Source organism: Molossus molossus, unplaced genomic scaffold, assembly GCF_014108415.1.
Source record: "Molossus molossus isolate mMolMol1 unplaced genomic scaffold, mMolMol1.p scaffold_m16_p_9, whole genome shotgun sequence".
Taxonomy (NCBI): Eukaryota; Metazoa; Chordata; class Mammalia; order Chiroptera; family Molossidae; genus Molossus; species Molossus molossus.
Window position 1 is genome coordinate 92,986,027 of NW_023425403.1, and position 16,040 is coordinate 93,002,066.

Below are 16,040 nucleotides of genomic sequence, written 5' to 3' on the forward strand. Positions count from 1 at the left end.
TTATGCCAGTACCACACTTCTTGATTACTGCAGTTTTATAGTAAGTTTGAAATAGGGAAGTGTGAGTGCTCTAATTATGCTCTTTTACAAGATTGGTTTGACTGTTCTGAAACTTGCATTTCTATGTGAATTTTAAGATTGGCTTGTCAATTTCCCCCAAAGATGCCCGCTGGAATTGTGATAGGGATTGCACTGAATTACAGATCAGCTTGAAGAGTACTGTCAAACAACAGTGTCTTCCAATCCATGAACATGATATGTCTTTCTATTTATTTAAATCTTCCCTAATGTCTTTCAACAATTTAAAAAATGTTTTTAGAGTACAAGCCTTGCACTCGCTTTGTTAAACTTATGCCTAAGTATTTTATTCTTTTTAACACTATTGTAAATAAAAATTGTTTCCTTAATTTCTTCTTTATATTGTTCATTATAAGTGTATTGAAATACAAAATTTATTGTATCCTGCAACTTTGCTGAAGTTGTTTATTAGTTCTAATAATTTTTTAGTGGATTCCTTAAGATTTTTAATATAAAGATTGGCTTCTGTGAACAGAGATAATTTTACTTCTTCCCTTTCAATCTAGATGACTTTCATTTCATTTATGTGCCAAATTACCCTTGCTAGAACCTCCAGTACAGTGGTGAATGGAAGTGATGAGAAGGGATATCATTCTTTTGTTTCTGATCTTAGGGAAAAGCATTCATTATTATTAAATTATTAAATATGTTGTTAGCTGTGGGGTTTTTATATATTCCTTCATAAGGTTGAGAAAGTCTCCTTCTAGTCCTAGCTTTCATCATGAAAGTATGTTGAGTTTTGTCAAATACTTTTTCTGTATCTGTTGAGATAACTGTTTTTTCCTCTTTACCGTCTTAATACTTAGTTATTAATACTTACATTAATTGAATTTTACATATTAAACCAACCTTGCATTTCTAGAATGAATCTCAATTGGTCAGTATATTCACAATGATGCTACTGAATTCAGCTTGTTTTTGTTGATTTTTTTTTTTTTTTTTTTTTGTGGTATGTGCCCCTAGCAGGAACCAAACCCGAGACTCTCTGGTCCGCAGGCCGATGCTCAACTGCTGAGCCAAACTGGCCAGGGCTGTTGAATACTTTTAAAATTTTATTTTTAGTCCAGCCGGTGTGGCTCAGTGGTAGAGCATTGACCCATGCACCAAGAGGTCACTAGTTCGGTTCCCGGTCAGGGCATATGCCCAGGTTGTGGGCCTGATCCCCAGTGAGGGGCATGCAGGAGGCTGCCAATCAGTGTTCTCCGTCATCGATGTTTCTATCTCTCCTTTCCTTTCCCTTCCTCTCTCTCAAAAAATCAATAAAAATAAAAAAATAAAAATTATTTTGAGAGAGAGAGAGGAAGGAAGAAAAGAGAGAGAAAGAAAGAACCATCAATTTGTTATTCCACTTATTTATGCATTCATTGTTTTTTGTTTGTTTGTTTGTTTATTTTGTTTTTTTATGTGCCCTGACTGGGGATGGACCTATAACCTTAGTGTATTGGGACAACACTCTAACCAACTGAGCTGCCCAGCCAGGGCTGAAGATTTTTACATTTATATTCATTACATTTATATTCATAACAATTTTCTTGTGATGTCTGGCTTTGGTATCAGAGAAATACTGGCCTCATAGAGTTCATTGGGTAGCGTTCCCTCCTCTTCTCATTTCAGAAGAATTTGTGAAGAATTGTTATTGATTCTTCTTTAAATGTTTGTTAGAATTGACCAGTGAAGCCATCTGGCTTGGCTTTTTGTTTGTAGAAAGTTTTTGATTACTAATTCAAGGTCAGATCTTCTTGAGTCAGTTGGTAGGTTGTGTCCTTTTATAAATGTTTCTGTTTTTCATATATATATATATATTATACAATTATTCATAATGTTCCCTTGTAATATTTTATTTCTGTAAGGTGGGCACTAATATACCAGTAAAAATATTTTGAGCAAAAAGTGAATAATTATATAAAGGTATATAACCAACAAATATGTGTATTTTACCAGATCATGTTTGGATGTATAAATTCTAGTATGTTGGATTTTTTAAAGTAGACACTCACTGCTTTTTGGTTCTACTTCTTTTCTATCCTATAGAAAGATATAAACAGCAGTGCTAAAGATTTCCAAAGAAATTGGGTATCTGAAAGCAAGAACATTTTTATGAGAGGTGCCTTAGGTAAAGTGTTGGAGTAGGAGAAAATGTGAATTAGCAAAGAAAATGCTGGATGGCTTTCTACATGAGAGGAATAGTAGGACTGGGGCTGATTGGATGCTGTGGAGGGGATGATGAACAGGTATTCTTGGCAGTAGTAAATGTGAGCAAGAATGTTGCAGAAGATAAGAATACTTAAATTAGCCAATAAAATTTATACAAATTAAGAAAGTTTGATGTTTCAAGTCACAGAAATAATTTTTAATCTTATTTTTGCATTTAAAAATATGTTTATTTGACATATAATATGCATTTAGAAAAATCCATATATCATAAGGGTACGTCTTAATGTAAATTCATCATCTCAACTCACTTGGATAACCAGCATCCAAATCAAATAACAGAACATTATCAACACTACATAAGACGCTCTCCAGTCCCCTTATATTCTCCTTACCACCACCATTGAGTGTATTAAATATTTTTTTACCTGATAGTTTGAACCTTTTTTACACCTGGCCTTTTTTTTTAAGTGCTAGTTAGACAGTTAACTGATTCTAGTTTCAACTTCTGGGAAATATGTAAGGGATAGGAGCAAAAACTAGAGTTATTTACAAACCAGATTATCAGTCCTGAATAATTGAGAGTTAGCTATTTGCATTTAAATACAATTCTTTAAATACAGTTTGAGCTGACTTCCGATCAAGATGGCGGCATAGGTAAATGCAATATCGCGTCCTCCCACAATCACATCAAAGTTACAACTAAACTACAGAACAACCATCATTCAGAACCACCTGAAATTGAGCTAAATGGAAGTCCTACGACTATGAATGTAAAGCAGCAGCCACATCGAGATTGGTAGGAGGGGTGACGGGCTGGTCCCACACCCACATGTGGCGGGGAAAAATTAGAAGGATACTTTGGCTGGGAAGGTCCTCTCTGAGGACTGAGGAATCCATGTCCCACACCAGGTGCCCCGCTCAGGGTTCCAGTGCCAGGAAGAGAAGTCTCCCCATAACTTCTGACTGGAAAAACCAGCAGGAACTGAGGCTGAGGCTGCTGGAGCCCCAGGCAGCTCCTCTTAGAGGGCCCGTGCACAGACTTACTTGGATTCACACCCTATAGGCACCAGCATGGGGGAGGCAGCTTGAAAGCCACCAGAGATATATGGAGAAGAACTGAGTTGTTTGGCATTGGAGCGAGGGCTGGAGAGTCAGCTTTCTCCTGGATAGACTGTTCTCAGAGGCCTTTGTTCCTCGGGCAAGCCCTTCCCTGGGGTGGCAGACAGCAGCCATATCTGGGACTCCAGCAACTTGGCTCACCCTGTTTGCTCTGCCCTGGTGATTCCCCGAGGTCCTGCCCCACCCAACTTTCAGGCCCACCCAAGCTGTTGCCAGTTGCTTTACCATAGGAATGGCCTGTCTTGGATCCTGCTTTAGGTTTTCCTAAATTCATTAAACAAGCAGCATCTGGTCTCAGCGAGCCCCATACATCTCATTAAGTAATACACAGAAACAAACACAGGGAGGCAGCCAAAATGAGGAGACAAAGAAACAGGTCCCAAATGGAAGAACAGAACAAAACTCCAGGAAAAGAACTAAGTGAAATGGAAATAAGCAACCTAACAGATGCAGAGTTCAAAATACTGCTTATAAGGATGCTTAGTGAACTTAGTGTGAACCTCAATGAACTTAGTGAGGGCCTCAAGAGCATAAAAAAAGGAGCAGTCAGAAATAAAGGGTGCACAGTCAGAAATAAAGCAGGCACTAACTGAAATGAAGAATAATTTACACAGACTCAATAGTAGAGTAAGTAAAGCCAAGAAGCAAACCATTGATTTGGAATATAAGGAAGCAAAAAACACCCAACCAGAGCAGTAAAAAGAAAAAAGAATAAAAAAAAAATGAGGATAGTGTAAGGAGCCGCTGGGACAACTTTAAGTGTACCAACATTCACATCTTGGGTATGACAGAAGGAGAAGAGAGAGAACAAGAAGTCGAAAACATTTGAAACAATATGGCAGAAAACTTCCCTAACTTGGTGAAGGAAAAAGACATACAAGTCCAGGAAGCAAAGAGAGTCCCAAACAAGATGAACCCCAAGAGGCCCACACCAAGACACATCATCATCAAAATGCAAAAGTTTCACGACAAAGAGAGGATCTTAAAAGCAGCAAGAGAAAAGCAATTTGTTACCTACAAAGGAGTTCCCATAAGGCTGTCAGCTGATTTCTCAAAAGAAACTTTGTAGGCCGGAAGGGAGTGGCAAGAGATATTCAAGGTGATGAAAAGCAATGACCTACAACCAAGATTAATGTATCCTGCAAAGCTGTCATTTAGAATCGATGGCCATATAAAGAGTTTCCCAGACAAGAAAAAGCTAAAGTAGTTCATCACCACCAACTACCATTATTATATGAAATGTTCAAGGGTCTTCTGGAAGAAAAAGATAAAAAATATGAACAAACAAAATGGCAATGAATACACATCTATCAACAATTGAATCTACAAACAAAATGAACAAGCAGAACATTAGCATTCTCATAGATACAGAGAATATTTTGTTGGTTGCCAGATGGGAAGGGGGTTGGGGGAATGGCTGAAGGGATTAAAAAGTACAAATTGGTTGTTAGACTAACAAACCTCAAAGGGGAGGGGGTTTGGGGGTGGGAAGAGATAAACCAAAGAACTTATATGTATATATGCATAACCAATGGACACAGACAACAGTGTGGGGAAAGGCAAGAGGGGGGTGGGAGCGGGGAGGAGGGGGTCAATAGGGGAAAAATGAGGAACATCTGTAATACATTCAACAATAAAGATAAATAAAAAATAAAATACAAAATAAATAAATACAGTTTGGGCTAAACACTTTACATAGACTTTCAAACTGAGCTCAGGATGGGAAAAGATAATCCTGTAGGAAATTAAATTTTCATTTTTTAAGGTTAAAAAGAAAGATTACAAATGCTTTTTAGAACACAACCATGTTATAAAATTCTGACTATTTTTACATCACATTTATTTATTAGATTATGATGTGTTCCATGTATGGCATATGCAAAGTGAAGAATATAGACCTTAAATTCAAAATCATTGTCACAGCTTACAAGGATCTTCCTCATGCTGTTCAGGAGGTAGGTAATCTTCTATGGTAAGATTATTGGGGATATATCCATATCTTTAATATGAACAACTTCAGTCATTAATTAGATCATATATTCTGACCTTCTTATATGAATTCACATATTAATATTTTATTTTTATATTATTGGTTAATTATTTGTAACAAAAGTGGAATTGAAAAATTAATGCTCTTGGAAGATGGCGGGGAGGACTGGAAGGAGGGTGAGTGTGTGAGAAAGTGAGCGAGTGTGTGAGAGAGTGAGAGTGGATGTGAAGGTGGACGCCCAAACCCCAGCAGTACAGAGCCTCGGAGCAGAAGGTCCCTGTGCTGTGGACGGGAGCAGCCAGCTACTTCGGTAAGCAGCCCTTCAGGGCGCTTCTCCCTGCGCCACGGGGAGGTCCCACCATTTTGGAAGATCCCAGGTCTTCCTTGGGAGGAGGCAGTGGGAGCGGCTAGGGCCCAGCAACCTGAGCCCAGCAGCACACCTGGCATCATCTGACCAGTGGACAATCAGTGTCAACACAGACTGGTGCAGAGAGTGGAGCTCCCAAGGAGCTGGTCTCAGAAGCCACGGAGAACCCGGAGCCCAGCACCATCCCCCATAGTAGCAGCCTGATCAGAGTCTAGATATATCCCCAGCAACAGAGGCTGGAGAGCAGACATCCATCCCCAGGCAACAGAAGCACAGACCAGCAACTGAGACTCATTCCCAAAAACTACAGCAAAAGCTGAGCAGGAGTTGAGCCCCACGGGTCAGCAGCACTCCCCAGCCGCCAGCAGGAGGACCTGGGGCTCCACAGAGGTCTGTGCGGTCCAGCAGCTCACAAGAGTTGTAAGAAGCTATTGCCCAAGAGAGATTGGTGCGATCCACCTGCCTGCTGTCTGGAACTGCAGGATGATGGGGCACGAGAGAGGCCTGTATAACCAAGCAGGAACTGTGCGATCCAGTTACCCATGGGACCTGCGGGGTGCTGAAGCACCAGAGAGGCCTGTTCGACCTAGCAGGGACTGTGCAATCTAGTTACGGACAGGGCCTGTGGGGAGCTGAAGCACCAGAGAGCCCATTAGGACCCAGCAGCCCCTAACATAGGCATAGAGCCAGATCCCCAAAGGGACTGTGCTATCCAGTTACCTGTGGGACTTGCAGGGTGCAGGGGCACCAGAAAGGCCTGTGCGACCCAGCTGCGCACAGGATAGGCATAGAGAATGTGAAAATGGAGGCGGAGTGAATGGAAGCTACACAGCCGATCTCCCAGGACAAAATGGGAATTAAAACTAAAACACAAATCCCCGGAAAGAAAGCAATAGAAAAGCAGCAGGACAGGACCATATAACCAGGGACACTGGTAGGATCTGCAGAGGCGCGCGAGGGTGGCGGGCTAGGAGCCCACGGAAAGCATCAGTCTTAGCTGTGAGCATGGCCCTTGGGGAATAAAGACCAAGTCCGCTACACAGTGCCCAGAGCCAGGACAGAGTGCTAAAATAGCCACAGCCACTCACCTGGGGGTTACAATAGAGGAAGGGCAGACTAGGTGGAACTCTGTGGGGACACCTGGGATTTGAAGGGCACTCTGACTTTTTGCTGAGTTGTGGCCACAAAAGATGGTGGCCAGTGTGCTCCTTCTCTGAGCTGTGGGAAAAGCAGCAGCCCAGACAAAAAAAAAAAAAGGCTAAGAGAATATATTAAGCCAAACTAGCACTTTAAGATATGCTAAAAGGACTGCTGTAAATAGGAGAAGAAATAGGAAGAAAAATAGAACCACACTAAACAAAAAATGACAATAAATAAGTACATTTCAATTATCACCTTAAATGTGAATGGTTTGAATGCTCCTATAAAAAAAACATAGAATAGCTGACTGGATAAGAAAGCATGACTCACATATATGTTGTTTACAAGAGACCGACCTCACAACAAAAAACTCACATAGGTTGAAAGTGAAGGGATGGAAAAAAATCTTTCAAGCAAAAGGAAAGCAAAAAAAAAAAGCTGGGGTAGCAATACTCATATCTGATAAAGTAGATTTCAAAATGAAGGCCATAAATACAGACAAAGAAGGCCACTACATAATATTGAAAAGATCTATCCAACAGGAAGTTATAACCTTGGTAAACATATATGCACCCAATTTAGGAGCAACAACATCTATTAAAAATCTTTTGGAGGACTTCAAAGAAGAAATCAACAGCAGTACAATCATAGCAGGGGACTTCAGTACCTCGCTGACATCACTGGATAGATCTTCTAGACAAAAAATTAACAAACACAGACTCTAAATGAAGCTCTAGATCAAATGGATTTAATACATAAACAAAATGAAAGATAAAAATAATATCATATCTATAGACCCTGAAAAAGCATTTGACAAAATCCAGCACCCATTTCTGATAAAAACGCTCAGCAATCTGGGAATAGAGGGATCATATCTCTGCATAATAAAGGCCATATATTAAAGAACTACAGCCAACATCATACTCAGTGGGCAAAAATTAAAAGCATTTCCCTTAAGAATAGAAACAAGACAAGGATGCCCACTTTCACCACTCTTATTTAACATTGTACTGGAACTCTTAGCCACAGGAATCAGACAGAAAGAAAAATGAAAGTGATCCAAATTGGAAAGGAGGAAGTGAAACTGTCATTATTCACAGATGACATGACACTATACGTAGAAAACCCCAAAGACTCCATCAAAAATTTACTAGCCTTAATAAATGAATTTGGCAAAGTAGCAGGATACAAAATTAACGGCAACATATTGATGGCATTCTTATACACCAATGATAAACTCACAGAAAGAGAAACTAAAAAAACAATCCCATTTACCATCGCAGCAAAAAAAATTAAGATACCTAGGAATAAACTTAACCAAAGAAATAAAGGACCTATTCACAGAAAACTACAGGTCATTGAAAAAAGAAATAGAGGAAGATATAAAAAAAGGGGAAGCACATATGTACCTTGTTCATTGATTGGAAGAATTAACATCATTAAAATGTCCATACTACCCAAAGCAATCTATAGAATCAGTGCAATCCCCATCAAAATACTAACAACATACTTCATGGAACTAGAACAAATGTTTCAAGAGTTCATATGGAACCAGAAAAGACCTGGAATAGCTATAGCAATCATGAAAAAGAAAAACAAAGTTGGAGGGATCACATTACCAGATTTCAGGCTATACTACAAAACCACTGTAATCAAACAGCCCGGTACTGGCACAAGAACAGACATATAGACCAGTAGAACAGAACAGAGAACCCAGAAATGGACCCAAGGCAATACGCTCAATTAATATTTGACAAAGGTGGCAAGAGCATACAGTGGAGTAAGGACAGCCTCTTTAATAAATGGTGTTGGGAAAACTGGACAGCTACATGCAAAAAAAATGAAACTAGACCATCAACTTATACCATACACAAGAATCAACTCAAAATGGATAAAAGACTTAAATGTGACTCATGAATCCATAAAAACCCTAGAAGAAAATATGGCAACAAAATTTCAGACATCATATGCAGCAGAATTTTCACTGATACATCACCTAAGGCAACAGAAACAAAGGAGAAAAGGAACAAATGGGACTGCATCAAACTCAAAAGCTTCTGCACATCGAAAGATACAATCATCAAAATGGAAAGGCAGCCCACTGTATGGGAGAGCATAATTGCCAATGATGGATAGATAAGGGTTTAATTTCCAGTATATATATAGAGTGCTCATACATCTCAACAAAAGGAAGACAAAGAACACAATTAAAAATGGGCAGAGGAACTAAATAGACACCTCTCCTAACAGGACATACAAATGGCTAAGAGACATATGAAGAAATGTTCAACATCACTAATCATCAGAGAGATGCAAATTAAAACAACAATGAGGTATCACCTCACACTTGTCAGAATGGCCCCCATCAACAAATCAACAAACAATAAGTGTTGGCGTGGAGTGGAGAAAAGGGGACTCTAGTACACTGCTGGTGGGAATGCAGACTGGTGCAGCCACTATGGAAAAAACTATGGTGTTACCTCAAAAAGTTAAAAATTGAATTGCCATTTGACCCAGTGATCCCACTTCTAGGAATATACCCTAAGAAGCCTGAAACGCCAATCAGAAAGGATATATGTACTGCCATGTTTGTAGCAGCACTATTTACAATAGCTAAGATCTGGAAACAGCCCAAGTGCCCATCAGTAGACGAATGGATATAAAAGCTGTGGTCCATATACACAATGGAGTACTATGCAGCTGTAAGAAAGAAAGATCTCTTATCCTTTGTGACGACATGGTGGGACCTGGAAAGTATTATCCTAAGTGAAACAAGCCAAGCAGAGAAAGACAAGAATCATATGATCTCACTTATTTGTGGAATATAATGAACATAACAGTCTGAGGAATGGGGTAGTCCCAGAGACATGGAAGTGGGGTACAGACTGACAATCCCCGGAAGAGGGGGTGGTGGGGGAGAGATAAACCACAGAACTTACATGCATGTATGTATTAACAGTGGACATGTACAACAAATCTGTGGACAGGGAGGGGAGGGGAGAAGGGAATCAGTGGTGGAAAAAGGAGAAACATCTGTAACAAAAATAAATTAATAAAAAAATGAAAAAGGAAATGCTCTTTAATATCCACATTTATATTATAAAGCTAATAGGAAATTCTATACAGTTGGCCCTCATTTATTGCGGTTAATCAGTTCCAGACTCTATCACCGTAAATGAATTTACACAAAGTAAGATTCTTTATTTATATTCTGTTTTTCCTCGCCACTTCATGCTTTGACTTTTGCGGCTTCACTCTATCGTGGTTTTTTTTCAGATACTATACTATATTACCTCTGCAGTAATCCAAGTCTAAGAAGACCTTTTCAGATTATTTTTTCTGTATATGTGCTTCTTATTGTTAAAAAGTATTATGAACTGCCCAGCAGGTGTGGCTCAGTTGGTTGAGTGTCATCCAGTGAACCAGTTCAATTCCGGGTCAGGGCACATGCCGGGGTTGCAGGCTTATTCCCCATTAGGGGGTGTGCAGGAGGCAGTCGATTGATGTTTCTCTCTCTCCTCTCTCTCTCTCTCTAAAAATCAATAAAAACACATTTTTAATAAAGTATTATGAACTATTAAAGAAAATCTAATGATAAATTCCAAATTCATTTAACATGTATTTTTATTCTTCCTCAGACATTCAAACGGGTTTTGATCAGAGAAGAGGAATATGATTCTATTATAGTATTCTATAATTCCGTCTTTATGCAGAGACTGAAAACAAATATTTTGCAGTATGCTTCCACCAGGGTATGTTAAAAGTATCTTTTGATTGGGAAAATCTAATTATAAAGCAATGAATCTCACTAAAACATTAAGTAATCTGCCTCTTTGCTTTTGCTTCAGCCCCCTACCTTGTCACCAATACCTCACATTCCTCGAAGCCCTTACAAGTTTTCTAGTTCACCTTTACGGATTCCTGGGGGAAACATCTATATATCACCCCTGAAGAATCCATATAAAATTTCAGAAGGTCTGCCAACACCAACAAAAATGACTCCAAGATCAAGGTTTGTGTTTTCTCTTTAGGGAAGTGGTAAAAAATAAGAAGGGATTATTTTGATTCAAGAATAAAAATATAAAGCGTTCTTCATTTAAAATGAGCTATACTCTTGCATCCCTAATTTTTTTTATGTATATTAAGTGACATGATAAGAATTTGGTGGGAAAGAAAGGTAATCTGTTTACTTAGGTAGGTTTACAGATTTAGTCAACTTACCTGGATGCTGCGGTCTGTTCTTTTGTAAACAGTCTGAGAACCATTTTGGTTATAGGTTTCAAATCATACTTTTGTTAGCTAGTCTTCTAAACAGAGTATTTTTGGTTAATAATTTTTATTCTGTATTTTATGGAATGTCCTGTAAATTCTTTCTGTGGACCTGTTCATCTTGCTCTGTTATAAAAATGTAGATGACTGATTAGATGTAGATGACTAAATTAAGTCTTCAGTAGTCCATCCCTAATTCTTTCTGTGGCTTCCTTATACTACCATGGGAAATTCTCTGTGTCTACCTCAGAAAGGTGCTTTGGATCTGGGAAATGATGAGTGTGAAGCAGTTTTAAATTCTTAGATGAAAGATTCTGTGCAACTACAAATCATTATATTCCACATCTAACTACAGCTGCTTTCTGGCTTTGAAGTGCTTCAGTTTACTTATTATATGTTATTGTGGGCTATTTGAAACTGTTTGTATAAATGGGAGGCAGATTAGCCAGTATAGTTAATATCATCTCAGAAATTGTCAGCCCATATAGTTGTACTTAATGGGCAAGAAAAACAAACAAGGAGAGGGGATATATTAATCCCTTAGAAAATATTTGTGTGGTATGTTTAATTATACAAATAATGCACGTTCATAATAAAAATTTCAAATGCTACAGGAAAAGATAAGGTAGAAAATAATCGGCAAATGAAAAAAACGCTCTTGTGTGCCCCTATACCATCCATTGTTTATTTGGTGTTCTTACAGTTGAGTATCTATGTATTGAAATCTGCAATTTATAGTCGGCCCTCATTTATCATGGTTAATCAGGTCCAGACTCTACCACGATAAATGAATTTCCGTGAAGTAGGTTTCTTTATTTATAAATAGAATATTTTCGCAGTTAGAGCATAGAAAACTTGTTTATGGCCTTCTAAATGTTTTTTAACATTATTAGAGCCCTCTAGACATGAAATAACACCCTTTAGTCACCATTACACTCGTATTACCCAATATATTAGACAAAATAAGAGGAAAGAAGACATATTAGATGTTACAAATATCATATTATTATTGTACGTTTAATTACACACACAGTTCTTACACACAACCACTAACCTATGAAAATGGTGCAACTTGTTCGATGATGAAGCGATGAAGATGAAGAGATGTACTGCATAGCAAAGAAGAGCAAGGTTACTGCTCTTCTAAAGGCATGACCTCAGTAGGAAAGTCTTAAGGTGGTGCAGTATCTTCAGCAGGTGCGTCATCATCTTCTGCTGAAGGAGTACTAGGAGTAGGCAGTGGGTGTCTGGGTGCGCAGCTCAAGAACATCGTGATAGGCAGTTGCTGGCACTATCTTTTCCTATGTGTGGAGGCTTTTTAGGGTTCTATCACCCCATCAAGTGCATTCTGGAACCACAATGCATGCATCATTTGTGGGTCCCATTCGCCAGTCATGTCCTGTACTACCTTAATAGTTCTCATGACTTGTGACAGATGCTCAAGTGTAAGGCCAGCTTCCTCCTCCTGACCCCCAGGAACCTCTGGCTGCTCTTCCTCCTCCTCACTCGCAGACTTAGTCATCTTCACCAGATCCTCGTCAGTTAAGGGATCCGAATGTGTCTCCAGCAGCTCATCCACGTCATCGTCATCGCGAGTCGTATCCGCAAAACCTCCTTCCAGCATATGGGCTAGCCTAATTACCTTATCCACTGCCGAGTTTCTTACATCCTCTGGGGTGAATCGTCTGTAGTCATGGACAATTTCAGGCCACAACATCTTCCAGCTGGCCTTCACTGTCTCCATCCTTCAACACGGCCTGGATGTTCTTCAGACAGGTCATGATGGTATACTGTCACCAGTACTCCTTAAGCAAGAAATTCTCCTCAAAGTCCGTGCCTTCGATGAGGTGCTGCAGGGTGTTTTACGTGTAAAGGGCCTTGAATGCACGAATAACACCTTGATCCATGGGCTGGATCAGTGAAGTGGTGTTGGGAGGAAGGAACTCCATCCGCACACCGTTGTAGGATAGGTCTTGCACATGACCTCTAGCATTGTCCTTGAGGAGAAGGACATTAAACTCAAGTTCCTTCTCCATGAGATACAGCTTGACTTGGGGGATGAAGCACTCATAGAACCAGTCCGATGACAGCTGCTTCATGATCCAGCCCTTGTGCATCCAGTGCACTGGCAGCAGGTTCTTGTTTTTATTCTTCAGGGCCCTAGGGTTCTTGGTCTTGTAGATAAGGGCAGGCTTGAGCAAAATCCCTCAGCATTTCCACACATAATGATAGTCACATGATCCTTATACACCTTGAAGCCACAGACCTTGGCCTCATCCTTGAAAATGATTGTCCGGGAAGGCATTCTTTTCCAGAACAGCCCTGTTTCGTCCATATTGAACACCTGTTCTGGATGATACCTGCCTTCCTCAAGGATCTTCTGGAATGTGTTATTCACGTAGTCCTCTGCTGCAGGCTGGTCAGCAGAGGCAGCTTCTCCACTGAGTACGACGCTCTTCAGATGATACCTCTTCTTGAACTTCTCGATCCAACCCTTGCTTACTGTGAAATCCATGAATGTTGCAGAAGAGCATCCTGGTTGAGGTTCATTCGCCATAAAGCGCTGATAGAGCTGCCTCGCCTTCTCCCGGATGACCAGCAAATCCATCGTAATGTTTTTCTTGCAGCTGTCGCTGATCCAAACAGCTAGGGCAGCCTTCGTTTTCACTATGAGCTTATTATAACCTGTCACAATGCTCTTTGCTTCCTTGTTGAGAGAGACAGTAGCTGTAGCACGGATGTTCTTTTCATCTTTATGTATGGAGCGAACGGTAGACTCATTCAAGTTGTAATGGCAGGCAACCTCCACGATTTTCTTGCCATCTTTGATCATATCCAAGAGTTTCACCTGCTGGATGGTAAACATCTTCCTCCAGTGCTTAGTTTCATCGTCAGAAGGCTTAGAAGAAGCAGCACATTTAGGAGCCATCATGGAGCTTAGATAAAAGTTCTCAGAAATTGCAAACACTTATAAGAGCAAAGAAGCTTCCGATACATAGCGATGTTGAAGCATGTATGAGAGAAACAAACTTGTGTGAGGCTGAGCCAGTCAGTGGCCAGGATAGAAAGAGGATAGGCTAGCCAATCAGTGAACAGCATGCTCTGATTGGCTTGGTTTCACCACACCCGATTTTTTGGAAAAAAGTTATCACCCACAAATAAGGAGTGGTTGAGTGGTTGCATTTGGCATTGAAGGATTTGTGGGGGTGCTCAAATACATAAGCCTACAGTCCATACATACAGTCGTTTTAATTTTAATTGTAATACAGGGGTGTATAATTGACTCAAACAACCAAGTGTGCGCTGTATCATTTTCACTGTCTCGATCAACTTTTTAAAATTTTAATTGTTTTTCTTTATTGATTTTAGAGAGAGAGGAAGGGAGAGGGAGAGAGAGAAACATTGATGAGCGAACATCAATTGGTCACCTCCTGCATGCCCTCCATTGGGAATCGGGCCCACAATCTGGGCATGTGCCCTGACTGGGAATCGAACCAGTGACCTCCTGGTATGTGGGTCAGCGCTCAACCACTGAGCCACACTGGCTGGGATCAATCAACTTTTTAATGAATATATTTGAAAAAACCACGATAGCCCTGGCCAGTTTGGCTCAGCGGTTAGAGCGTCCATCCAAGGACTAGAGTCCTGGGTTTGGTTCCCACTAAGGGCACGTCCCTTCGTTGCAGTTTGTCTCTGGCCCCAGTTGGGGTCGTGTGGGTGGCAACCACTCAATGTGTTTCTCTCACATCGATGTTTCTCTCTCTCTCTTCCTCCCACTCTCCCTTTCTCCCTTTCTATCTGAAGATAAGTGCAAAAAAAAAAAAAAAAAGAGAGAGAGAGAAAACTGCAGTAGAATGAAGCCACGAAAGTCAAAGCGCGAAGTGGCGAGGGACAATTGTATGTTATGAACTGCTGAGATGGCACTCTATGACTATTTAATTTACACAGTCCTACACTTCCACATGAAAATGTATACCAGGGTAATTTTTAAAAATGTTTTTATTGATTTTTTTAGAAAGAGAGGAAGGGAGAGAGAGATAGAAACATCGATGTAAGAGAGAAATATCGACTGGCTGCCTCCTGCACTCCCCACACCAGGGATCAAGCCCTCAACTCAGGCATGTGCCCTGACTGGGAGTCAAACCAGGACTTCTTAGTCCATGGGATGATGCTCAATCCACTGAGACACACTGGCCAGGCCCAGGGTAATTTTTTAATGATGATAATGAATCCATGTTACGCTGATAATGATGGCTATTTGCTGATCCTACTGAAATTACTTCTGGGTTGGGGTTCTTCTTTAGCAAAAAAGTCACATGAAAATCCTCATAAATCACTGATTAAGCATCAAGAGAGCATCTTCACCTTTTTTTTATCCAGCATATTTAGGTATTCTGGTTAATCAAATATATAGAGGTGGATGACCACTTATCAGAGAATTAGGGGACAATAAAATCTGTGTATCTACTAGTTCCATGTGCATATCATTAAACCTTTGTTTTGTCAGGCTAATGCTGTTCTTCAGCTTTATTATCAAGAACATAAATTATACGGTTCAAACAAGGCCAAATAGACTAATAGAGATTTCTAATTCTAGAACGTATGTTAAAGAGCCTTTACTCTATATATCAATATAGAACCTAATAAGAATTAATTATTACTAATACCATAAGTTTTTGCCAAATATAACTTGAATTTTTAATGAGAAAATGTGAAAGAAATTTTAACTGATAACTTACCCTTATATTTATGAAGAATTAAGTAGGGGTAAACTTAAAATTTTCTTTTATCCTCTTTAAATGTGGACAACGGCAGAATATGTTCTTGCAGACATATAGTTCTTGCGTTAAAAATCTAGGAGACCAGCTCAGTGTATGACTAGACTAGCACTGTTAGAATAAGCCTTTAATGAGTATAATTTAT

The 16,040-nt window shown here is 39.8% G+C and overlaps 1 protein-coding gene across 12 annotated transcripts in view; it reads left to right on the top strand.

The window, feature by feature from the left end:
- The window catches only part of RB1 (RB transcriptional corepressor 1), a 191,783-nt gene that overhangs the window by 157,342 nt on the left and 18,401 nt on the right, over positions 1 to 16,040 (top strand). For all 12 annotated transcript variants that reach the window (XM_036249863.1, XM_036249859.1, XM_036249860.1 and 9 more), the window contains 3 exons: positions 5,202 to 5,306; positions 10,487 to 10,600; positions 10,697 to 10,860. In XM_036249863.1, coding sequence (XP_036105756.1) covers positions 5,202 to 5,306; positions 10,487 to 10,600; positions 10,697 to 10,860 — 383 coding nt within the window. The remainder of the gene's footprint in view (positions 1 to 5,201; positions 5,307 to 10,486; positions 10,601 to 10,696; positions 10,861 to 16,040) is intronic.